General features: G+C 38.1%; 1 protein-coding gene across 3 annotated transcripts in view; it reads right to left on the reverse strand.

The window, feature by feature from the left end:
* Nucleotides 1–27,382, reverse strand: part of Chl1 (cell adhesion molecule L1 like) — a 337,349-nt gene that overhangs the window by 278,236 nt on the left and 31,731 nt on the right. For all 3 annotated transcript variants that reach the window (XM_032906007.1, XM_032906008.1, XM_032906006.1), the window contains 9 exons: nt 24,040–24,171; nt 16,127–16,267; nt 14,792–14,903; nt 13,323–13,489; nt 12,084–12,249; nt 9,259–9,383; nt 5,501–5,602; nt 4,148–4,345; nt 2,903–2,973 (listed from right to left, as the gene is read on the reverse strand). In XM_032906007.1, the coding sequence (XP_032761898.1) occupies nt 2,903–2,973; nt 4,148–4,345; nt 5,501–5,602; nt 9,259–9,383; nt 12,084–12,249; nt 13,323–13,489; nt 14,792–14,903; nt 16,127–16,267; nt 24,040–24,171 (1,214 nt within the window). The remainder of the gene's footprint in view (nt 1–2,902; nt 2,974–4,147; nt 4,346–5,500; nt 5,603–9,258; nt 9,384–12,083; nt 12,250–13,322; nt 13,490–14,791; nt 14,904–16,126; nt 16,268–24,039; nt 24,172–27,382) is intronic.

Here is a 27,382-nt window from a genome sequence, read left to right on the forward strand (position 1 = left end):
CAGCGTGCTTCATCAACAAATCATTTTAGATTTATATTTATTCCAAAGTAACTACTTACATTAACCAAAATTGTTCATCAAGATAAAAATGACTCATAATTGCCAGAGCTACTTTTTATATTTGCATGTGCTACAAAGAATTAGTCAAAATATTTCAGTATCACATAGGTATTGGTCTATATCTTTATAATAACTAGAGTCCTAAACATTTTCAAGTCTATCAAGATATGAGCATTTTTTTAAATATTCATTTTTATCTTTAATTACATGCATGTGGTATGTCTGTGTGTAAGTATGTGTGAGTACTGGTACCCATGGACTTCAAAGAAATCATTGGGTCTCCTGGAGCTGAGGTTGCAGAAGATAATGAAGCATGCATCACGGTTGCTGGGAAACCCTTAATATTCTATAAAACAGTGTGTGCCCTTATCTAACAAGTCAACTCTCCAGTCATTAATACAAGGAGTTAGCTACAAAACACAAAAAGAATCATACTTTTTCAATCATTAATAACAATAAATACGTAAAAATAATATTATTCAATTTGCTCATATTTTGCTCAAAGGAAAAAAGTAAACGTAACGTTTTCTAACACATTTAATATACACTGTGCCAGTGTTAAAAAAATCGCTTAGCTATTTTGTCAATGTTTTGTTTCCTGGCCTCCTCTAGGAATTTTGTATGTTGCTAGTCATCAAGACTTCAATAATTCTCAAATAACATAACAAAACCACAGTCTCAAAAGAGCAAATATGAACCAGGTGAAGAGGCCATGGCCTTTCCCCTTCTCTTATAGCCCTGTCCACAAGAAAAAGGCTTCCAGAAAGACCTTATTTAGTTAGGGATCTAGGAATCCACAGATGTTCCTTGACAGGCCTGAGAAACCTACACTGGTGTTAGCAACACTTCTTACATATAATATTCTGCAAAAATATCTGTGTATGTAACAGAGGCAGCCACATGTGAAGCAAGTTTATACATATCAGTGTAGGCATCAAAGAAACAGACACTTTGCCATAGTTATCTTTTAAAAAACTATTTAAACTTACTAATTTTAATGATAGAAATTATAGTACTCATTGTAGTCCTGTGTTGTTTTGAATATGTTTACATCATAGAATATAAAACATATAAAAATCATGTAAGTTTGCACTGTGTCATACATATGTATTTTTGATTGGTGAGAATAATTAAAATTCAACCTTTTACCAATTTCTAAGAAACATGGTACATTTTCTAAATATGGTTACTTTGCTGTTTCCTTAATTTTCCACTTAATTCTCCTTAGTTTCATTTTAAATATGGACTGACTCTTTTCTTTTGAAACTTGCAGTAGATATTGTTAAACCTCTAGCACTTGCGAATTGAATACCTCAGCTATGCCCATTTAGAATGGTAATTAAAGGGCTTTTTGATTCCCTACTTTACCTAGATGTCGGGGTGAATTTATTCATTTGTTTGTTCTTTAGGTGTTAGTCATGCATTTTTTCAAAGTTAGTTATGTTATTAAAATCAATTTTTAAATTCATTTAAATATGCTTAGGAACAAGGGGCAGAAACTATCAACCAATGAGTATTTTTTAAAAAGCATTGTACAAGATCTCAATTGTTATTATTATTCATTTTTATTATTATAAATTTTTAAGTAAAACAGAATGATATCACTTCCCTTTTCTTCTCTCTCATCTCTCTTATGGAATCCTGCCTTGCTTCCTCTCAACATTGAAGCTATATTTTCTTTACTTGCTATTGTTACACACACACACACACACACACACACACACACACACACACACACACACACACACACCCCTAAATATATAAATACAACACTTAGAGCTTTTCATCATGGGAAAACCTCTTTTTTTTCACTTTCAGCATTCTTGATTTGCCTGTAGTCTTCTGTCTACAGATGGGACCTAGAGTCTATTTAGCAGAGAAGAAATCATAACTGATACCAAAAACCTAATCAATCATTTGGGGTCAGAGAGGTCATGGTTCTCACTGAGGAACCTGCTATCATCAATTTACTAAAGAAGAATAATCCTAGCTGCATCATTACATCTATCCACATACCCGTCTACAGGTGTGTCTCTCAAAGATATTTCTCTTTCCTTTCAACAGAAGGAGAAAATTTAAAATATTTACAGCTAGCCAAAATAGAGAGAGCAGGTAACTGTGGGGTACCCAAACCCTGTGGATACATTTCAAACGTAAGTCTTGGTTCCAGACAAACCTTGATAATTATATAATAAAATGATCGGATAATGGAAGTTATCCCAGCAGATATAAACTGTTTCTCCAGATGCAAAGAGTGGCTTGATTTAGTGACATTTGCTAGTGATACATTCTATAGTGTGAAGAAGCAAAGAGTCTCAGTGTCTAGATCTGAAGCTGAGGTTGTCATAAGAATCAGAAGTGAATGTCTATAAGACTATGTCTCCTATCATCATCTTCTATACATGGTGACCATATGATGTAAGATTTTTTTTTACTACATTTTAATTGTGAAGATATCTAAAATATTTCAGGGAAAATACTAGAAAATTTAAAACTTCTCATAACAGATTCCATCTAGATCAATGTGTCACAATCAATTTACAGAGTTAGACCCCATTTTAAACTCATTCCTTTTGTTTGTTGTTTTGTTCTTGGGGTTCAGAACAAGCTCTTGTTCATTTGAGGCAGGCACTCTACCAGTGAGCTAGATTTCTAATAGTATTTACAGCAAATCCAATCGCTGTGGTCCTAAAACACTGACAATAACCCAAGAACTTAATTTGATTCCCTGATCTCATTTAGTTATTCTTAAAAAATGTTGTTGTGCCATTAGAGTTAGCAAGCCAACTGAAAATGAATAAAGAAACAGCAGAGAGAAACAGATTAACAAATTAATACACACCTCCCATTTTATAATCATTTCCTTGGGTTGAGATGCTTGAACTCTGATGTTATGTGGATTCTTGTCTGGAGCTGAGAAGTGACAAGCATTAAATTATTTGTTTTTACTTCATAGTAACCAGTTGGTTAAATATCATAACACCCAACCCCTCAGAAGCCAAATAAATAAATATTTTACAATACTTATTAAATTCAATAGTTTCCAAGATTTAAGATAGCTTTGCAGGATAAATTTAATTAAGAGGAGTAAAGTAAGGTTCTTAGAGTTCTATACTGACTGTATAGTGGAAAGTATATGATTTGCTACAGGTATTTTAAATTTAAGTCTGCGAGTTAAAATTTGAAGCTTATTTAAAGAAACATACTATTTAAAATTTTCAAACTGTACTTTACTGTCACAATTAGTGAGAAAATATATGCTATGAATACATGCCCATAGAAGCATGGAAATTTATGTATCAATATCAACAAACCACTTTTATAGATATTAAATTGAAGTAGCATGTAATACGTGTATGAAATGCACTCATGTAGATGCATTTTATTGGAAACATCCTAACAAGGATTTTAACACCTAATCCAGTATAAGGTAAAAACATACAAGCTCCAGATTCAAGTTGTACTTCATCTTGCTTCTTCCTTAGTCAAAAAATATTGATTATACCTAGCATGCTTATTTTACTCAGGAAAAAGCAAATACCATATCATGACCACAATACTGCCCAACGCTAATTCCATCATATATATTGTCTCTACACTGTTTCTGTCGGTGACTCATAAAGTTGATCTGATAATTTAGATGTAAATGGAAATACATACATTTTAAATTCATAAGGAAGTAATACTAGTACATAGTTTTACATTTTTTCATAGTTTTACATTTTTAAATGATTTTTGTATGAGCCAATGATATTTCTTTGGGAATTGAGTCCATGGTTTTCTCTATCTACTGAGCTTCCATTTAGAATTTCCATGATAAAACTGCTTCCAACATGATATTGATATTTAGCTGTTGAAAATTTCTTAAGTGTAGTATTTTCTCGCATACCATGTACCAATTCCAATCTCCTCACTATCAAATAAATTTACAACTCTAAAACTTGCAAACTTGCAAAGCTTTTCAAATTATTTTCAGTAATCTAAAATCTTACATTACATGCTTGATCTTTTTGTTAATGCATTCAAAAACAATGATTTGGCCAACATGAAATATTATGTTAGCAACCTGATGGTAGGCCTTCCATACCTGCTGGTGGAGTTTCATGATGGTCTGATGGTTGGCTGGAGTGACTTTTTCCGACTTCGTTTACAGCTGTGACCCTAAACTGATATCTCACATATGGAGCCAAAGGTAGCACAACATCTGTCTCTTCTCCCCGGACTCTAGTTAGTTCCTCCCACTTTCCAGGTTCCTCTCTGTTCCCTTCAAATTCTACAATGTACTCTGAGGGAAGACCATGAACAAGCTATTAGACATATTGAGTCTGTTGAAAGTTTATTAAGACTTAATTACAATACTAAAAACTTTTGTAAAAAGGAAGAAAAATGGAGCTGACAGAAGAGTAAAGTGTTTTTCTTGAAAGCTTGAATCTTGGGTTCATTTTCCAGAACCTATATAAAAGTACGCATTTGTATCCTAGCACAAGATAGGTGAAAATAAGAGAATCTCTAAGGTTCCTAGACAGCTACTGGTCTACTTGACAATTCACAGGCTATGAGACATCCTGTCTCAAAAATAAATGATTAAACAGAAGATAGCCAGTGCTTAAGAAATAATACCTACCCAAGAATAATTGCTGATATAAATATACCTGCATGTACATCCACACACACACACACACACACACACACACACACACACACACACACACACACATACAGACATACACATGTTTATGTTCATATACACACACTCACATCTGTATACACAGGACCTTGCATACACCAAAACATACAACAACATTGAATAAAAGAGTAATGTCATTTCCAGGAAAATGAGTTAAACTGGAGAAAACCCTCTTAAGTTAATTAAGCCAATCTCAGGAAGACAAAGTTATTTTCATTGGTGATTTTTAGATTTTATACAGACATGTAATCATGCACATACATGAGACATGAAAGTTGAGTTAAAGCTATCAAGCTGAACTGGACAGATATACTAGTAGGAAAAGGGCAGTAAGAGGGAGGGTAGGGGAGCATGAGGGGAAGTATGATCAAGGTACAGTACTATTTGTACAAAGAGTTAGAACTATGTAACCAACTAAATGCAGTTTATAAGAGTATTTTCACAAGGTTAATTTGGGGCTGGCACTTGCTGTTCTTATGGAAGAGCCAGGTTCAATTTCCAGCACACGCACAGCAACCCACGGCCACCTGTAACTCTAGCCCCAGGACATACAATATCCTCTTCTTACCTCTACAGATACTGCACTTAAGGATTGTACAGATATATACAAGCAGATAAACACACATACATAAAATAATGATACTATATAAATCTCATTTATTATGTAATCTACTATCTATTATGTAATCAAAATCACCATGTTTTAATTTGACTTTCCTAGGTAAAGATAAAGTTCATCTCAAAGCCTCCTACCGCTGATTTTGCTGTTGTGGTCATCTCCTGCTTCCCAGGACAGCCGGACACTCCTGTTTTGTCTTTCTGACAAGAGAAGGTTTCTGGGAGGATCTGGAACACCTAATCAGTGATAAAAGATAGCTGTAACATGACAACAAAAGCTTACAGGAGCAATGAGGATGTCGGAGCAGAGACAGTTCCATGTGACAGGCACCATGTTTTTCCATGGGTTTACAGCTCACTTGTCAACAGTCAAGTTCAGCTTCCTGAGATGACTTAATACTCAGAGCTTCCAGGGTGCCTATAAACCCTTGGGTCTGAGTATGCACCGGGATGATGGTAATCATGTCCTTTTATACGTTCATGCTTCTTTAAAGTTCACAAAGCGCTTTTATCCCTGTTCTTATTTGGTGAGAGCATTTGCCTCTCTTGGGTAGTGGTTCAAAGAGAATCTGAGCCTTTGAGATATTTGACTTTTTGTCAGTTACTCATGAAAATAACAATAAAAAAATCTATCAAGAAACTACCTGAGAATTTGTCTAAGCTCAACTGTGCATGACCTGCTGACACTGGGTTCCTTTATAATGAACATGATCTTAATACTTGGGGTGGAAACAAAAAAGCAGTAAAGAAACTGGAGACTGCTGCTTTCTGGTCCTGATTTCCAAGTTGAGAGACATTTGCAGGTCTCCTTCCTTTCTGAGATCACTCTGAGACACACACATTTCAGCAACCCTAGAGCTTCTAGTTTGTTTGTTCATTTATTCCTACCCCAAATGTTGCCCCACTTCCTGGCCCTTCCTCAAAGAGTTTCTCCCCCTCCCCTTCACTTCTGAGAGGGTGGCCCCTACCAGCGGTATCCACTGACCCTGGTGCATCAATCTCTCCAGGATTAGGCACATCCTTTCCTACTAAGGTCGGACATTGCAACCCTCTGCTACATATGTGTCAGGGGCCTCGGACCAGCCCATGTATCATCTTTGGTTGAGCTTCCATTTGAAATGCAGTCTTCTCCACACCTATAACCTATTGACCACAGCAGTTCTCAAAAGCCCATGTTTGGCTGACAAGGCATTAGGATCGTCTGAGGAACAACATTTAAAAATAAATGTCGCCTGTTCTCTTTATTTATGGTTTACCAAAGTGGGGATGCCTAGAATGTGCACTTGCAAAGTTATTGGCAATGTGGCAATTATGCACGATCAAATTTAGGATATATGATGGGTCTCAAGTGGATCTCTAATTTCCTCCAGATCATCCCTATCTATCTGCTAGGTTATTCTTCTCTTTAGGACTAAAGGATTTTTAAGAGAAGGGATATCTTATTAACCTTTGTATTGTCCTTAGTGCCTTGCACGTAGGTGTTTTATGACTAAATGAGAAAGTTAAAAGTGTAGCTGCTTCAATCATGCCAATTACTATCGTATGAAATCAACAAAAATTATGTATTATTGTTATATGTAAACAAGACAGGGACATTGAGATTTATGTGCCTGTTCTGCAATTCTCCAGTCTACAGATATAGATATGGATATAGAGTGTAAAGATACATATATGTATATATATATGTATATATATGTGTATATATATATATGTATATATATATGTTCAGAGCCTATTTTTGAAGTTGACTTGGAGGTGTGTGTGTGTGTGTGTGTGTGTGTATCCATGGTAAAGTGATAATCCTATTTCAAATAAACTTTACCTTCTAAATTTGCACTAATATTCTTAAGTATTCAAGGACATTTACTATAGCTTAAAGGAGACCATATAGTTATTAGTTATTATCCATGGTGGGCTTTAAGGTTTCCCAAATTCTTGTAGGTTTATATAGACAAAATCTTAAAGTTTAGAAACCTACATTCCTACTTTTGGCACATGTATGTACTCAAAGATCAGGGACATAAATAAAGGTTTTCAACAGGGCTGATCAGATGGCTTTCCAGGTGTGCACAAGCCTATTCCAATCTCCCCAGTTCACGGAAGGCGTTCGTTTAGTACGGCTCTCCATTTGCAAGCTCAGAAAGTTGACATTCCCTTGGGGTTTTACTAAGTCTCTAGTATGTCCTGAGGTTGTCCATCCCATCCCAGTCACTATGCTTCATTTGAGATGGAAATTTGATTCCTTGGAACATCACGCGAAGACCCAGAAGAAAAGAGAGAGGCTTTTATGAACTGATTCTCAAAGTATTTTTATGCTAAGTCTTCTCTAAATAACTTCCAAGTTTGTGTCTAGGTTCTTTAAACACTTACCTAGGATGAAATATTTTAGAAACTATGTCTTTGTCCAAAATCATTTTTATGGCCAATCATTGATGTCTTAATTAGATATTAACATTAAAAATGTATAATTTAAAACCAATGAATCAGTTTTAGAACTCCATCTTATCTGACCTACAATTTTTAAATATTATTAAAATTTTTGCAGGTTAATATGTATATAAAATGGCATCATAGCCACTTTTTAAGTGATCGAAGTTTGATGGTACTAGAAAATGAAGGACAATCCATAAGGGTGAATTTTAAAATTTGCAAGGAAACACAGAGGTGGGTACCAACCAGCAGAAATCCAATCTTATATTGCTGCCTTCACTCCAAACACTGAGGGGTAGGGCTCATGTGTCTGGATGCCTTACATTCATGGTGCCTGCTCGCATCTCACGAGTTCTGCTTCTGTATCTGGCAAATGCTGCTGGAGTAGTTACTAGAGGATTAAATGTTTCCACTTTCAGAATCCTAAAGAGGCTCACTTACCTAGAACTAAACGTCTTAGCCACTAAGCCAAATATATACCTTCTACCATGAAGGTTGCCCTTTGTTGGACTCAACTTAGTAGCTTTGGTTTCATAAGGACTCCAGCATCAGCTTCCTCACTCTCCATAGATGGAAACTGTTAGGATATCTGTAGTGGTGACATCTCAGGTAATATTTAGCTCATTACGTTAGGAAATGTCATTGGGTATTAAGAGGAACTCCTCAAATACATGTGAGAAGAGTGTCCAGAGCCTGGTTTTGAAGTTGACTTGGAATACTAGTGGTAGGAGAATCCCTTCAGAAGGAATTGTGCAGGTAAAGGCTTCCTGGAGGAACTACAACTTGGGCAGTGTGATTCAGCAAGCCTACGTACTGTGCAAGAATGGCCATGAACACGCTCCACTGTAGTTGTGAAAGCTACAACTTAAATGGCTTGCTGGCGCTTTCCTCTCAGGGCAGGCTTGCAGGTCTAAGAGCCGGTGGTGATTCATTGGAGAACAACCATTGAAAAACAGCCAGCAGATAGTTTGCGTGCTATATACGCAAGTGATTTCAGGGCTAACTGCACTGATGGCCCCGGTAAAGTGTGCACACTATTTTCCGATTAGAGCTTTATAAACTTCAAATATATTCCTATAAAGAACATCCGATGTCCGCACTCAACTTATCGGGGCCTTAGGAGCTCAGATGAGTTTCTGGTATTGAACATAAGCATCAAGAACTCACCACTGAACATCCCCATGCCCCAGTCTTCCACAAAGCCCACCTTTATTCTCTGAACAGTAGGAACAGGTTCCCATGATGGGAAAAGATACTATGAATTAATTAATTTCTTTTATATGAGAAGAGTAGAAATAATTTGAAAGTGATGTTGTACTTTAAACAACGGCGGCAATAAAAAAATGAAAATTCTCTGTATGAGCAGAGGCTTCAGGAATCGTTGACTTTAATACCTAGAAACAGGGGACGTTAAGCCTCCCCGGAAGCATGGGCAGAGATCTCCTTCACTTGTTTTCACTTACCAAGGACGGTTACTTGAGTTTTTTCCGAAGTACTATCAAGAGCAGTTTGAGCAGAACAGGAGTAAATACCCTGATCTTCTCCTGAGATGTTAGATATGGTCAGATTAGCCCCGTCAATCACGATCCTGTTAGGGAGGAGAGGGGGAGGCAAACACAAAGTACATGATAAGGGTAAGAACAGCTGCAACGACAGAAATGCAGCCCATTAACAACACACGATGCGATCTCCTTCCCCGAAAACGATTCAAGAGAGCGATGAGACCATTTCGTACCCTGCAGATGTTACTGAAGAAGGATACTGATGAAGACTGAGAATAAAGTCTTACAGTGTTCACACATGACTACACAGTATTAAATAGGATCACAATTTCCAAAATTACAAAATCCAACCATCTGTAACCCGTGGGCTGCGCAGGAACTCTGGGCTCGCTGCCATAGCTGAGAAGCACACCCCGATAATGGAGTTAGGATGCGCTTACAGAATTCTTACGATGTAAGCAGGGAACCTTACACAGAATCAAGGAGAGTGCTTATGAGACAAGAAGATTCTAGAACCCTACACAATTCCACAGAACCAGCATTTTATAATGGAATCCGACAATATCCTTTTTGATATTTCCCTTTCATCTAAGAGTTAGCTCCAAGATACATAATAATTACGCATTTAATGTATTCGAACACTAGGTGGCAGTCCTGCCCTTCATTCTTCAGATCACTTCAATTAACTTTATAACCCGGTTCTATATAATCTGCCAGTTTGCAATAGCTTGCTACACCAAACAAATCCTTTATCAGTTTTATCTTTAAACTTATATAGATATTATCAACGTGATTCCTCACGATTTTTACCTTAAGTCCCATTAAATTTAAAATACATTCACAGTAATAGCTATTCAGTTGAAAAATACTACACATAATGCTTTCTTTGTGGAAAGGGTAACCGTCCTACTTAAATGAAAAATTTAATGCTAAATTAAAAACTGAAAAAATTTTGATGAATAGAAGACAAGGCTCAATCATATGTGACTGCCCTTGGACAAGAATGAGAAGTAGTACCTTCTCATTCTGCATCAAATCATATAATGTAAAGTTGCCAGCCGGTACTGCTAGCTGTTGACAGGAAAGTATACACTATAGTAACTTAGGGGCCACAGCTGAGACTAATGCCTTTACATTGAGAGATGGCATATGTGCATGTACAAGACCAACATAGTAACAGTCATGAAAGGAACCGACTCAAGAAATGATGAATGAATGGTCCGAAAAGAATGGTGAACGTTGATTTGTTTCCTATATTTTTTAAGGTCATCAGATCTTAATTCACAATAATCTTAGGCTCCAACTTTGACTCCTTCTCATCAAGTCGCATTATAACCAGTGATGGTTGAAAGGCACCAAGCAGACAGTCAAGGGTACCAGTCCAATAAGTACCAGTTTTGGGATTTGAGTAGCACTAAGTTGGAGTTCATCCTTTTAACCAAGACTCTGCTGTCCTCTCATCTAAGGAGGGCTTGTCCTATTTCTAGACCTTCAGAGTTACTGTGTAACTTCAGATGAGATTTGACTTCAAAATGATAATTTCTTATCTCTGCCTCAAAGACAATACAAGAAGAAGCAGAACTGGCCTTCATGTGATTTAAAAGAAGAAACAGGATTTCTGACTCTTTTGATTCTATTGGATTCCATTGATCCTTTCTCTCTTTGATGCATTTAACCTCCAGTGATTCTCAACCCTCATTCAAACTTTCTTCTATCTCATGTATTACTCCTGTTCAGAATACTCAGAAATGTATCCTCAGACTTTGTATTCATGAATTTTATATTCATAGATTCAATTATTTGATTGTGGCTGAACAGAATCTTTTAAACCTGCATCTGTACAGAACTGTACACTTTTTTTCTTGTCATTATTCTCTAAGTCATACTGTATAATGACAATTTTATGAACATTCACACTGGATTGAGTATTAAATGTAATGGAAATTCAACTTACACCACAAATAAATGCATGTAACATTATAGAACATAATTTACTACACAGAATTCGGTATCTGCATTTGGATTCAGCAGTCTCTACCTATAGACAAGGCTACCTAATGTTAGCAATACTTTATAACACAATGACTGCCAGTTATAACTGGGGATTTATGGGTGAAAAGGATTTGTGTGAGAATGACAGGTAGAAAAACAGAATGGCCATTGACTTTTAGGAAGAAATGTGGTTCTGATAGATAATAGGGTCCCAAAAATTGGACTCTCCTATAGCATCATAGAAGTAGGTTTTCTGAGGGGTACACAGTATTTTCGGATACTTGGATCACAGACTAATGTCTACGAGTAAGTCCCCCAAACAACAGTTAGCAACATCCTTGACAGCTTGCTCTTCCAGTGGTCCCAATGGCTCAGGAAACTCCAAAACCTATGCAGTTAACCTACATCTCACATCTGGCTTCTGTTTCCTGCACTGAGGACAGAAACCATGCTTTATAAAAGTTAAGGAGCAAACCAAGAAGAAAAACATAAAACAAAACAAAACAAAACAAAAAAAAAAACCCACAAAAAAACAGAACTAGTATTTTAAAACCTTAATCCCGACATGGAAAATGAAACATATAAATGATTTTTTTTAGTCTAATGCAGTATGAATAATTTTAGGACTATTTTTCGAATGTGTGCTGTTAAACACACACACACACACACACACACACACACACACGCACACGCACACGCACACGCACACGCACACGCACACGCACATGCACACGCACACGCACATGCACACGCACACGCACACACACACTGTCTTTTCACAGCAGTGTACTTACCTGCCATCTTCTGTGCCATTCATCTCGAAAGCTTCTCCATCTTTACTCCAGGACAACTTCAAACTGTGTTTCAAATGTGAGTCACACTGGCTTTCACAGTATAGTTCAAGCACATGTGATTTAGGGATTCGAGGATTCTTAGGAAAAACTCTGAGCTTTGTAGCATCTGTATGTTTTTCCGTAAAAGAAAAAGAAAGAAAGATATTAGTTAGAACTACAGAGCACAGCTTACATTGTTATTAGATGTATGGAACACAACTTACCACAGCTGTCATTCACATGCAATGTGTCCTACAGCTGTATTCTAACATTAAATCTGAGAAAATTTAAGTATGTGCACTAATTTATCAGTTAGAAATTTTTCTTGCTATTGTTTGCTAATGTAAACAATTAAAGTATGAGCTAACAAACGTTTCTAGAATTTGAAAATGATATAATTACTCATTTTGTAGTGTTCAGAAATATAACCATGTTATAAGGAAAATTAGCCAGTTAGTCCATTTCATATTCTTATTAATTTACAAATATGAGCTAAAATGGTGAAGTCCTGGCATAGTCGTACTATCCACACAAACGTGGGGAATTGGAGAGTAAGCCGTGCAAAAGGGGATCCTACATCTGCTTTCTTACTCAGAACTATTTCCAGAGCTTAGAAGGGAGGGTAATATAAACATGTAATATTTACTTGTGGAGTTTCTTGGTGAATGAATTAGGGAGCTAAATGATTTAGGGCTGAAGCAAGCTCAGAGATCAATGAGTAGTAAAGTAAAAGTGAAGGCCTATCAGCGGCTGCACTGAAGAGGAAAGGTTGTTTGCTAAGGATGTTTCCGGTTTAAGGAGAACCAAGCAGCCCGCCCACTCTGTCAACCTCCTTTCCTTCTGAGGCTGAATTTCTATGATTTTGTTAAATGCTCAGACAGAAACCAATACTTGGTAAAATCTCAAGTTTTCTACTGGAATAAAACACAGAATAAAAAAGATACCAAGGCAGATATATCTTAAGATCATCTACCACTAAGGATGCATAACCACCTGCTGAGGTGGTTCAAATCCATCAACACCACACCCTGCCATTCTAGCAATAATCGTTGAGATGAAATGTAAGGGAGGGCTTTTGAGAAATGATCAAAGAAACTTCAACGAGTGCTCCAGCTTAAATGACACTATGTGATCTGAGGACACAAGAAGCAACTGAAGTCCTATGAGAAGTCATGACAGCAAAAAGAAAAACAACAGTACTTCGAATATCCAAGTTCGCCGTGATGACGGCCTTTCCCATCGTGTTGTCTACCCAACAAGAGTATGAGCCTGCATCTTCCTCAGTAGTTCTTTCGATCTCCAGTGTGCCGTTTTCATGGGTATGATACCGACCACCTTCAAGGGGATGTGTTTCATCAGCCACTTCCCTGTGGGGATGGAGATGGGAGTCATTTATCACAATGTTTGTGTGCCTCAGATACTCTTCTCTGTCATCAGCCAGAATTGCATGTTCTTTGGGTGCTGGACAGGCCTTTTGAAGTGTTCCTGTGGAGACTGATTTCTCTCTTAGAACTGTCTGGGATGTATATCTGAGCTGGCCAACCGACTATAGCTACAGGGAACTCAATTCCCTCCTTTTACAGTTCTCTCTGTCTGTCTCATAACTCCTAGCACCACTTTACATGTGTCCTCCGAGCTTAATAAATATTTTCTGGCTTATTTATAGCGAACTCTTTCGTTAATGATTGCTCTGGGCTAGCAAACAGGAAAGCTAGTAATTGAAACAGATAACGAACCTTCCCAACCTCCCGCTGTCCTAGGGGAACATTGGTCATTGAGAAATATTATAAGGCAGAAAGTCTTGCCTCTCCTGTGGACATGGATTACACTTACCCTATTAACCTCAGACTCATTTTCCTCCACATTCATCCATTCTCCAAGCATTTCCTGTCACAGCCTGATTAACCCTGTACATTTCACAGTAAGTGATGGCCTGGGCGTTCAGAGGACAAATGGGCTGCTGGCACAGTTTTTTACAATGTGGGGACCGAGCTGAGAATGGTGTGGGACTTGCCTCAGATGTAAAATTTAAAAGCACTTCAGAAATCAAGATGAACAATATTTTAATCAAATGTTACCAAAAGTTTAGATTAAATAATAATGGACAAAACATCATGGTTTAGTCGACAAGTTGTAACTCTGAATTTCTACAGCCTGGCATCAATATTTTTCACCTACTCCAGGCCCTGTAAAGGAAGAAAGCATTGATTTCCCAGTAAATTAACCAAACTTTATCAGTAAAGCAACTAACACAGCAGATGCTTATGGTGATATGTTTAGATTAAACAAGAACATTTTCAAGGTGAAAATGAATGTCTTAAGTCTTAAGTATGCTTGTAATTGAGTGTAGGTTAAGATAAATAGTTCAGAGGCTACAGCAACCCATAGGCAGACCCATCAGAGACAAAACAAAGCAATCCTTAAAATTGTCTTGGGAATCATTTTAATTCTTTGTTTTCTTTATGAACACAAACGGCTCTGCAAATTTATGTTAAAAGAAATCCTAGACTTCTGGCCAGTGTTTTCAGGAGCAATGAGTAATTACATTTCTTTCCTCACTTCTCAGAGGCTTTGACTCTCTGGAGCAACACAGATGCAGGTCAGGCTGCCAAAAGATGGCTCGAGAATCCCTCACCCCCATTCCCTTAAGAAAACAGTCAGCATCTTACCAGACCACTGTGGCCTTGGGTGAAGCAAAGTACTCGCAGTGTAAGAAAGCGCTGTACCCAACCACAGTTTCATAGTTTTCTTCATTCTTCGTTTCTATCAGTGGAACAACATCTAGTCAAAAATAATAAAAAATAAGTTTTAAACCTTTCTGCAAGCATTAGGCACAGAGGATATTTTCTAAGTCCTCGGCATATTCCTAAGAATTGAAGACTGCTGAAGATTGCGGTACATCTTCCTGAATTTCAATATTAAACAAAAATGAGCACATTCCGAAAGCATAATTTCACTACGAGATCCAATGTCTATAAATAAAATGAACGATGCTTTGATTTTCTTCCCCCATGTTTTTGTGTCCAAAATTCAGTTGGTACTTTGGACTGTCAATGAAGAACTTGATATGTAAGCATCAGTTAATTCCCCAAAACCTCTGTTAAAAACAAGAAAATGGCATTAAGCTTCTAATCTTGCCAGGGAGGATTAAGAAACACCTGGATCTCTGAGACTCACTGGCAAACAATCCAAGGAGACTTGATAAGTTCCAGACCTGTGACCTACACTGTCTCAGAAATAAAGTAGTGTTAGCATTCCTTCTGGGCTCCAACCAAAAGTTACTTGGCAACAACCAAGCAGGCCTGGCTTACTATAAAAGGGGCTGTTTGGCCCTTCCTCCCTCTCTCTGCCCCTTTTCTCTCTGTTTCTCTTCTCTCCCCAACCCCTTTCTAGCTCTCTCCCCTTCCCCCTCCCCACTCTTTTCTCACCTCTTCTTGGCCAGTCTCTCCTCTCCTCCCTTCCCCTCTCTTCCCCTCCCTTGGCCTCCCCTCCCTTCAACTTTCCTCTCCTCCCTGGCCCTCTGCTCTCTCTCCCTTTCCTCTCCTCTCCCTTCTTTCTCCTCAACCTGCCTCTCCTCTCTCCCCTCTCCCCTCTCCAATCTATCTTTCTGTCTCAACTCCCTTCCCAACTCCCTTCCCCATATCCCTGGTGTGGGCCTGACGAGGCAACCCTCACACTCCACCATACTGCTCTCCATCAAATATATCCTGTCTCTCCTTTTTTCTTTTTTATAAAACACAACATATAGTACCTGAAGAATAATACTTGAACTTATCCTCTGGCCTCCACATGAACACAAATATGTACACTCTCACACTGGATCAACCCCCTTCCAAAACAAAAACAAAAACAAAAACAAAAAGCAAAACAAAAAAACAGAAAACAAAAAAAAAACAACAACAAAAACAACAACAACCAACAAAAAAAACAGGTAGTTGTGACTATAACTTTGAAGTTTTTCCTTCAGAAAACAGTCAGAGAAGCCATGATTTGGGCATGCTCACCTACAACATCAATATTGGCATTGGCCAAAATGGTTCCATGAATATTTGAGGCTTCGCACTGATATACAGCAGTATGATTTGGCTGTAAGTTTGTAAAACTGATTTCCCTGGGGAACATAACGTCACCAGGAAATGGATGATCTGAAAGAGAAGAGAGAATGTCAGTATGATAAAGAGCAGAATATAAAATATTTTTGAACCATTTATTAAATGTGTCACACAGCATCTATATTTCAAGAACAATTTAGGGTGAACAATGGTTCACCAGTATCATCTTTACATTTGGCTCAAATCTACTTGGGTGACTTTTCAGACCCTTTTACATTTGCCACATCTTTTCAAATGATACTCTCAAATAAATGTTATGAAAGCCCATGTTGTCCTACTGCCTATCTGTGTCCCTGACCATAATAAATTTGAAGATGACACCTGAGTCCTACGGTGAGCTGGCTTACACATCATCACCTGCATCTAGATGTTAACCAGTGAGAGGAAACAACAGGCCCTGACTGGCCCTGATTTCTCTCTTGGCAATGTTTTGTCCTGGTTCAGTCTCTCACCTTTCTACTATTTTTAGATCTAAGCTATTATTTTGTGTGTTTTACAATATCATTTAGCCATTTTGAGTATGTAATCCACAAGACTTAATTCTTCCTTCGTTGGTTCCTCCTCCTCCCTCTTTTTTTATCAAAGTAATGGTCCAGCATGCAACATGTTAACAATTATGTCTAGCCTACTTTCTTCCTTTCTATAATGATCTCCTTTTTACTCAGTGGATTCTGGTTGCTCTGGTGGATTTTTTACTCACACTTAAAGACTTGGAGCTAGTGACAAGAGATGAGCCATGAGCGAAGTCTGTCTGGGTCTGGGTTACTTCATACATATTATATTTTCTAGTTACGTCATTTACCCACAAATTTCATGTTTCATTTTTATTTGCAGATGAATTCTATGTATGGTATACATGTACCACACTGGCATCATCTATTTATCAGTTGAACTACATTTATGTTGCTTCCTCTTTCAATCCTAGAGATCAATCCTAGAAACATTTCATTCAGGGAATAAACAGATTCAGCACCTTATGTTATCATTTCTTCTAGGCTCCACCCCACAGTTACCTGTCAACAACCAGATGTTTCTGACTCATTATAAAAGGGGCTGTTTGCCCTCTCTTCACTTCATTCTCTTTTCTTGCTTTCTTACCCTCCTCCCCCTCTCTCCCTTCTCACCCCATTCCTCCCCTTCTCTCTCCAGGTGCTTATAACCAGACCTCCTCTCTCTCTCTCTCTCTCTCTCTCTCTCTCTCTCTCTCTCTCTCTCTCTCTCTGTCTCTCCTCTCCTCTCCTCTCCTCTCTCTTTCTCTGTTCTACTACCTCCTCAACTCCCCTCCCCATGCTCTAAGTAAAGTCTATTCTATATGATGCCTCAGTGGGAAGGGACGCCTCAGCATGGGACCACAGAGTCACCCTTCCTTCCTATACCACCACCACTTCACCATACTGCGCCTTCACCTAACACATCCCTGGCTTCTTTTCTATTTCATAAAACACAACAGCTTATATGTTTAGTGTGTGTGTGTGTGTGTGTGTGTGTGTGTGTGTGTGTGTGTAAAACTCTAATGGCTAAAGAACAATAATAACTAAAGTAGCGTTGAATTTAGGGGGAACTGTCAACAAAAATTAGAGGGAAATAATGTAATCATATTTTAAATATACTACTATTGATCTTGAAACTCTCTTTTGGAAATTGGAGCACCTAAAATTTGAGCGTACTTATTGAGAACCAAAAAAATTACATTGGATATGGCCCACATGTAATAATATTGTCTCTGCTCATGACCTGTAACATCAGCTGTTACGAAGCTTTGTAAACATAAGTTTCAAAGAAAAATGAATATCCAACAGCATCTGGCTCTTAATCCCAAACATTTGCTATGCCCCAACAGAAAGACAATAGGAAAAAAGATAATTTTGGGCTAGAATTATTGATAGGAGGGACAACAATTCAAAAAATTTTAGTTTAAACCACATCAATAAATAATTTTTCCTTGATTTCCATCATACAAAATAACAACTATATTAAAGTTTTTGTCTGGGGAAAGAACTACTCCATATTGAAAGACCATTTTATGCATTATTTTTCTCTTCTCACTAGAACTATAATGTGTGCATTTCTCTGGTCCACTGTGATGTCTCTGAAGATGTATAGTGTGTTTTCAAACACTAAAGAGCAGGCATCAGCAGACAGTGGCTAAATGTTTTGTGGAAACACCTGAAATAAGGACAAAGCATGACGTTTTATTCATCAACGTTTTCTGTCAGTAGGTAGAAAAATAGGTCCTGACTGTCACTCACAAACTAGGGCTGTGTGCCTCGCCTACAAAAGAAACCATCTAGATGTAGGTAATCCCAGGGACTTGGAGCTAGAGAAGTTATTCCGTTGTCTAAGTTGGCTCTGTGTAACTACAGTGTTTCATGAAGATCTGAACTCTTATCAGGCTATAAAAACAGAAGAGTATGATGATGAGAAAATGGCCATGGATATAGCAATGTCATCTATAAAGATGGAGAAAGAGATCTATGGGTGAAGAACGTGGGGAGCCTGTATTAACTCAAAAGGCAATAGGGATAGAAATAAAGGAGAGTGGCAAAGAGGAAGAGGGAAAGGGAGAGAGATACATTGCTGTCTTTCTAGTATGTCTTGCACTGACCTTCTAACTTACAGAATTATATAACAGCAAAATTGTACAGGCTCAACCCACCAAATTTTTGGTAAATTTTTATAACAACATCAAAAGGCAACACAAAACTTGGAGATAATTTATCAGCTACCGTGTACTGTCTGGTTTTGTGTGTCAACTTGACACAAGCTGGAATTATCACAGAGAAATGAGCCTCAATTGAGGAAATGCCTCCATGAGACAAAGCTGTAAGGCATTTTCTCAACTAGGGATCAAACGAACTGGATTCCACACATTGTGGGTGGTGCCATCCCTGGGCTGGTAGTCTTGGTTTCTATAGAGAAAGCAAGCTGAGCAAGCTGAGAAAGCCAGGGGCAACAAGCCAGTAAGAGCATTCCTCTATGGCGTCTGCATCTACTCCTGCCTCCAAGTTCCTACTCTGTGTGAGTTCCTGTCCTGACTTCCTTTGATGATGAATAGCCATCTGGAAGTGTAAGCTGAATAAACCCTTTCCTCCCCAACTTGCTTCATGGATATTATGTTTTGTGTAGGAATAGAAACCCTGACTAAGACATACCTCTTCAGGATTATCATGACGGATAGGCTTCTAATTTCTTTATGACTGATCATAAAGGTACCACGAGGGACTGAGTCACTGAGCTCATCCTTTCTCCCTATACTCTTATAGAGACCTTAAGGCTGGCAGAGCTAATCTTATCACCAGTGTATACCTTCTTGCATCAAAGACTCTAAGATGAGCTTCAGATCAACATAGCATTGCAAAAGAAGAATTAAGACCACATCATCCTGTGTACACGAAAAACTATTAGGCCACACTTAGCTCTTGTTCTGGGAAAGGATAGAAACTGTCAAAAGAGAATTTGTCAGGAGTCATTAAGGCTAGCGTATGACCTTCCTGGAAGTGTCCCACTGTTTGTGCATGGTCTGGGCCAGATGAGCTCGATGGCGAGGTTCCAACGAGACCTCATCTCAGGATTACTTCTTCCAGCTGATGTGCCTGTCCTGTCTTTATGAAATATAATACTCCCTGGGCATTAGCCCACTGTATTGACTAGATATCCTGCAGATCAACATAAAGATGACTTTCATGAACTAGTGCACTGTGTGTGAATTAATGATTCTACAGAATTCCTGATTCGATCCAAATCATTTTAGGAAGAAAATTTTAAGTCTTAGTTGTTTTGCCAGAAAGATATAATAATGTTAGAACCAAGAACAAAGCACGCCTACTCCTCATAATAGTAAGTAAAGGCTTCATAGTAAGAAGTACAATGAGCTCTCATAATCACACTAGAAGGGAAGTAGGCTTCAGACAAATTTGTGTTTAAGTAAAAACAATTATGTCCAAGGAAGAATCCAAATCTGAACTTATAATTAACCTATTAGAATGAAACACTGGTTTGAATTTCTTATCAACATCCTTCTGTGACTACCATTTTTTGTAATATTTTATATCTGAGGTAATTTTCTAAAGAACTTTTTTTCTAAGAAGTTATATAAAGGCCAGAGAAAAGAAATAAATTTGTTGGTTGAATGGTTTGGCTTGGGGATCTCTTGCCTCATCCATCCATTCATCCATCCATCCATCCATCCATCCATCCATCCATCCATCCACCCACCCAAATGTATATGTCTCTTTGTACATATATGTAGGTGTATGTGTAGGTATGCAAGTATGTATGAATACTTGTGGAGTGTATGAGACAGGTGGTTGGGCCCAAGAAAAATGTGAGTGTGTTAAATGTGTGAATGAGAATATAAAGGAAAATGTAAATGTATGTATGAATGTATATGTGTCTGTACCTATTTGCCTGTCTAACACATCTTTAATTCTTTACCTTTCCTTCCTCTTTGGTTCACAAAGAGTTAACCAGCCAGGCTAGTGAAAGGCTTCTGACTGTGTGGTCAGAGAAGGCAGCACTAGCAATAAATCCTTTACCTAATCACCTGCTGTTAGCAACAAGTGTCAGTAGATCCAGAGGCCTGCAGCTTCTGGCTTCAGAGTAGCTTCAAGTCAAGATAAGAATAAGTTATTAGAGAAAGCAACTCTACTGTCTCATAATAACTAGGTCTAATCCCTGCCAATGATCTTCAGAGAGTACCCAGTCCAGAGCTAGGATTCTGACAGGAATTGTTCTCAAGTCTCAGGAAAACGTAACTTTTAATAGTTATCTACCAAAATATACTAGCCCTAACATAATCCCATAATTCTTCCTAGATGTTTCTCTTTCATAAGTGCAATGAAAATAAGACAATATGGTCAGAGAAACCACTACTCAGCTCTTTTTACTATGTCCCATTCTAGCTCTGAATTTACTTGTGCTGTGACTTCAGGTAAATGCTGTAATTCCAGTGAGCCTCATCATTGTGCCTGAGAAGTGAGGAATAAAAAGATCTGTTTTTCCAAGGCACTCTCAGAAATCCTGCATGTGATCTCAGAAAAGGTTACATGATAATTAACCTCTGTATTTACTGGTATTTAATTTAGAAACAAGATTCACAAAGATTATGGTTTTCTAAAATTATATGTCCACTGAGATTTTAAATCCTCTGTTAGTCAAACGGTCATCACACAGTGTGCCTGTTGCAAGGTATAGAAAAGATACTGTGCTCAGGAGCTGTAGAAACTGCAACGCTTGTTTCTCCCAGCCTGCCTGGCTTCAGTCCTTCCCAGGTTACTGATGAATACAGTTATTTCTGTCTCATCCACCAACAAATCTGTTGGTTCTACGTTGAAATATCCACTACCTGACCACTCTAACAACATGTCTAGCCCAAGGACTCGGCGTCTTTCAGTCACCGTTTTGCAGTCATAGAGTTAAAGGATGCATTCAAGGACTAGAAAATTCCTTTAATACAGACATTACAAAGACTGGGGATATAGCACAGTAGTAAAGTCAAGTCATATGGCAGGAACAGCAGTTTAAACTCCAGGACATTACAAACAAACCAACCATAACATTTCACTCAAACTCTTCTAACAACACCCTATATGTTTATCCATCTGTCCTCATTAAAATCCCAAGACCATAGCCAGGACTTATCACTGTCTATGCTCTGATGATGGTAAATTCATTCTACTGAATGATTTCACTAGCAAACACATGCCCTTCCTCATGGCTCTTCCTATACCCTGAGCTTAAGCCGATCTGTTCTGTTTTCTTTCATTTGTACAGACACAGGCACCTGGGGAAGCATCTCATGTACGCTTCTCTCCACTCAAAAAGCACTCACAGGCAGCTGATGGGAGCCAATTTCCTTACTTTTTTCATCCTTTCAAAGCATGTACTTTTATAACCGTAAATCTACCTTGGTCTTGAACTTTACACTCTCCTTGGTACCTACCTACTTCCTATCTATGAATCTCTCAGCAACACGACCTTCCCCACTACATTCTTCTTTTGCCTTTTTATAACTCACTGAATCCAATTAGGGCTGTCCTACCTGGATAAGGGTTATCCACTGGAGCATGGCAACCTGTCACTTGCTGTACACCAAAAGAAACATGTCACCTCTCCTTTAGCATCCATCAAATACCAATAACTCCTCAACTACGGGTGATGCCTCATATATCTCCCACAGTCATCAGTGCTGAAGTTTTGATTGACAGATCTTACGCAGTTAAAATACATGCCATGAGTTTATGGGTGCAATGGCTCCTTCCTGTCCAGAAAACAGCCTTTCATAGCACTGCTCCCATCCCCCAGCTCTTACATTGCTTCAGCTCCCTCTTCTGTGATATTTCCTGAACTTCTACAAAGGATACAGATGTCCCATTTAGGGCTAAGGACACATTGTCAATTACCCTTAGCACTTTGTACAGTTATAGGGCTCTATATTAGCCACTATCCACTGCAAACAGAATCTTCTCTGAACAAGCCAGAGAGAACCCCTAATCTGTGGGGTTCATAAAGTGGCTTCCTTGGTCCACCCTTAAGGCACTTCAGTATCAGGTCAGTGATTCAAGTATCAGGGCTTGCACTCCTCACCCTCCTGTATCCTTCTCCCACAACTGCTGTTTTATGCCAGATCCTGTGCAAAATATTCTGAGTGGTGTTTTTCTCAGGCCACATAACAAACCCACAAGTCACAGCTATTTCCATCTCTGTTTTGCTTATAAAAAAAACAAACAGGTTTTAAGAGGCTCAGTTGCATTCTCAGTCCCACAGCTTGCAAATGTTAGGATGAGCAAGCAAACACAGGCAGCGCGGCTCCAGAGTTCATAAACCATCCAAGAACTCTTCAGATAAATTATGACCTTAGGTAGCTGGCAAATTAACCTTCTTCAAACACTACCAACTACCACTGTTTCCATTCTGCAGAACTGAAGGTAAGACGATCCAGTGACCAGCTTGAGATGGGATGGCTTCGGTTTGTGAACCAAAGGAGACAGTGCCAATATAGGGGACCAGGACAAAGAAAGAAATGGGAGCCCCACACCTGCACTTAGCATGTTTCCCCGTTGAGTTACTTAAGTAGAACATAACATACAACATAGGTTCTGTCCTCCTGCCCAAACAAATACCTTCAGAATGGCCTCAGCTCTGGGCTCCAATGAAAAGCTCTGGGGTTTGCAGACTTGTGCACTGAGGAAACTGGTCCCAGACTGGTCCATTTCCTTTTTTCTATGGCCAACCAATGTGGACCAGACTCAAGGGGATGTTCTAGTGTTGTCAAGAGCAGCTTGGGAGCTGCTGTGTCATGTAGAGTTTTGGGCATCACGTGTGCCCTGGCCACAACATGGAAGTAAAGTGTGACCAATCGATATTCTGGGCAGGGGAGAGCCATGGGTTGAGAATGTTGCATGGGTAGAAGAAATATCAACTTCCAACTTATGCTTTCATCTACTCGGTTATTCTATCATTGCTTCCCAATGGTGGGAACAAGGGCTGGTTTGCGTTAATCCTATTCCTAATTCAGCCATTAGGTCATTACTTTATTATATAAATAAGTATATGTAACATACTATATATATATAATTAAGTTAGTATATGCATAAACACTATCCATGTCTTTTCCATTGTGCTGTTTGTCATTAAACTGCCTGTAAGGAAGCACCTGAAGATTTTCTGGCAATGTATTATGATAGCACAGCCCATCCCATCTACGTCATACATCCCCAAACTGTCTGACCATATGCTATTCCATTCACTTGCTGGATTCCCTACCATGTCACTCTCAGATCTTGGTTAGGTTGTTGTTAACTCACTTTCAATCGGCAAGCCATTGACTCTCCATTTGATTGTGGGTTGAGGTTCTCCTTCTGCTTCACACAACAAGATGCCGTTGCTCCCTGTGCTGTACACGGCACTCTGAGGCTTCTTTTTCCAGCGGGGAGGCTCTGAAGACAAAACAAAGAAATTTACACAATGTGTTTGCATAGCAAACAATCCACCACCCTGAAGTAGGTCTGTATTCCTACCGTAAACCAGCAGAGGGCAGACACTGCACAGTATTCCATAAAGTTCTACAAAGCAAGATGGGTGTGTGTGTGTGTGTGTGTGTGTGTGTGTGTGTGTACTTATATTACAGTCTGAACATGTATATAAATCTGCATACTAAAAATATACAACTGCCTTAACTATACATTCCTCTTACTGAAACATGAGGGAGGGCTAAGCAGATGGTAAATTCATTTAAAGCTGGCTACTGTTTCTACTCAAGATGCAGCAAAGGAGCTGAAAATGTGGATATACAGGAAATAGATTCAGAGTGTTTTTTAAAAAAAAAACAGTAAAATTTGTAAGACCTTGTTCCTTGATTATTGACTCTAGCATTTACATACCATATGAATACCAATTTGCATAACTTATCAACTTGAAAAAGATAATTTGCAAGAGATGTACTTGCAAAGGGCAGAAAGGGAACCTAAGAACATTTGACTTTTATCGTTGGAAACAAAGCAGCAAAACTAGGAACAAATAAATGATCTTCATCTTTTCATGCATAAAACTTCAAATGCATAACTCCAATTGAAGTCTCAGAAGAGAGCAAGACACATGTCTGGATTGCAAACATTGCTGTCACATCTTGTCACCATCAGGGTAGCACTATGACAATAGTTAATGTAAGACTAAAGTGTGCATGAATATTATTATTGGTGTTGTTGTTTTTATTGTTGTTTGCCAGCATGTAGAGCTATGTATGACCTTCTTGGATACCTTGTGCCCATAGAGGACAGAAGTCATCATCAGACACCTTGGTTAGAGTTACAGAGAGTTGTGAACTACCATGTAGACGCTGTGAACTAAAGCAGGGCCCTTTGAAGTAGCAGCCAGTGCTCTCCAACCACTGAGCAATTTCCCAGACCAACGTGCAGAGTTGATAATTAATCTCAGAAGTAGCTTAATGAAAGTTTAAAGTAGTAACGACTTTAGCTTGTTCATTTTCCCCCAAGAACTGTGGATTTTTGTGTTGGTTAAAAAAAGAAACTTTTAAAAGGTATGTACATATATAAAGTGAAAATATGTTTAAAATGATTTTAATAAAAGAAAGAAAGGGAATCACATGGGAAAATTAAATTTATTAAAAGCTAAGAGAAAACATACAAATAGGAAATTCTGGCAAGTCTATGTGTGTACAAGATACATATAACTTTAGAATCGCCGAACAGGGTATGGACTCAATTGTTAATTTTCATGTTAAACGCCTGTGTTTATAATAGATTACTCTAAAAATATTTAGTCCCTTAGCATAAAGTACAATGGTCTAAATTAGAAACTGAATTTCATTTTGAAGATGAAGACTTACTATATGACATTGTATTTAAAGGTTTATTTTGTTTGTGTGTCAGGGGTAGTTATATTGGTGGGTATCTGTTCAACATGTGTATTGGGAAGCAAACATATATCTGGAAGAGCATCATATGCTCCTAACTGCTGAGACATCTCTCTATACCCTTCTCTTTTAAATTTCTTTCTCAATCTTTTTATGTAACCACCACAACAAAATTCAACATGTGCAAGTTATAGGGGGAAAGCCCTATGAATATGCAAACCATTATGAATACAGTAGAATATATGAGTGTTCCTTTCCAAGTATGTAGAAATAAAGATTCTGGAATCAAAATATTATTTCATTCCCCTGTATAATAAAAATCAATTTTCCAATCACTAGCCTCAGTCTATGAATTTCATTAACCTTTGATATGAATATATCTTTGCACACCTATATTAAAGAGATATTACTGTCAGAAGCAAATGAAGGGCTGAGGTATTGGTTCATCTAGCCTTTGACCTTATGAAAATAATACCAAGCTTTGGAGAATTCATCTAATCTTTTTCAGGGTCATCAGAGAAAAAAAATTCTCATTTCCTGTTCTGGCCACTCCATGGATCTCAGAACAGAGCCTCTGGGGAAACAACAGAGACATGCCAAGCAATGGAGAAAGTCCTCATGGACTGGTATCTTGTGCGTGATAACTAGAAATCAAGGTTATTTTATCTGTACAATTAAGTCTTTGCATTTTCAACACACCTCTTTCCTCCCCTGTATCTATCAAGTGATGTAGGAAGTTTCAAACATTTAGAAGTTCGTAGAATTCATCCCTATGCATTAACATGGCCCTTCTTTATAAGTTCTAAAAGCACATCCTCATTAATTTAGATGTTTAGATGTTTAGATGTTTCTCTCCCCTCCCCCTTAAGCTGGCTGTGACTATTAAGTGCAGTTCAGGCTGAGAATCTCACTGTTGACTTTGCTAGTTGACTCTTTAGCACTTCACTATTGAAGTCAGCACAGAGAGTTCCTAGAACAGCAATCTCAAGAGAGCTAGGGTTGAAGCTTGCCCTCTTGTTTCTTCCTGTCTCTGAATGTCTCCAAATAGATGTATAGGGTTGACTATTAAGTAGAACTTTATGAATAACACTAAAGACTTCAGTGGAATAGACATAAGAAAAATAATAAAGCCTAAAGCATCTTGGGCGGGAAATAATCCTCACTGTCTGGTCAGTCAGTCTCCCATGACATAGATTTAATGAACATAATCTTTATTTGACAGCTACTTGGTTCACAAAGACATTGTTGTGAGCCTGAGGACATAGGAGCTTGATGAAGAATTCAAAATGGCTGAGATGCAGAGTCAGAGAATTGGCAGAAAATATCCAAAGCTCATGTCACACAACTGTGTGTAGGTAATTTTTAGTCAAGGGATTAGAGAAGAGACCGAAGATGAAAGAAAGGATGGGAAAACCTGAAAATGTAGGGGAAGAAACCATGGGGTCCCACTCTTTTCTTCACATGCCTGAGATAAGTGGTAGCTGATGAAAGATGCTTATGCTAAAATTTCACCAAATTAGTCATAATAAGAAAACAAATGCAAGGTAATAAATTAAATTTATGGTGTCCAAAATGGAGATGTCAATGTGTGAATCATGACAACATTATAAGCAAACTATAGATGTTTACTATGATACCAAAACTCAAATAAAACAGGAAATTTGGTATCTATGAAACATGCAATACAGTGAACATTTTTAGTAATTTTTTAAATCACAGAGGCCTACTTAATATTTATATTCTTGATTTCATGGAACAACATCTCATGTACATCA

This window comes from Rattus rattus, chromosome 6 (assembly GCF_011064425.1).
Source record: "Rattus rattus isolate New Zealand chromosome 6, Rrattus_CSIRO_v1, whole genome shotgun sequence".
NCBI lineage: Eukaryota > Metazoa > Chordata > Mammalia > Rodentia > Muridae > Rattus > Rattus rattus.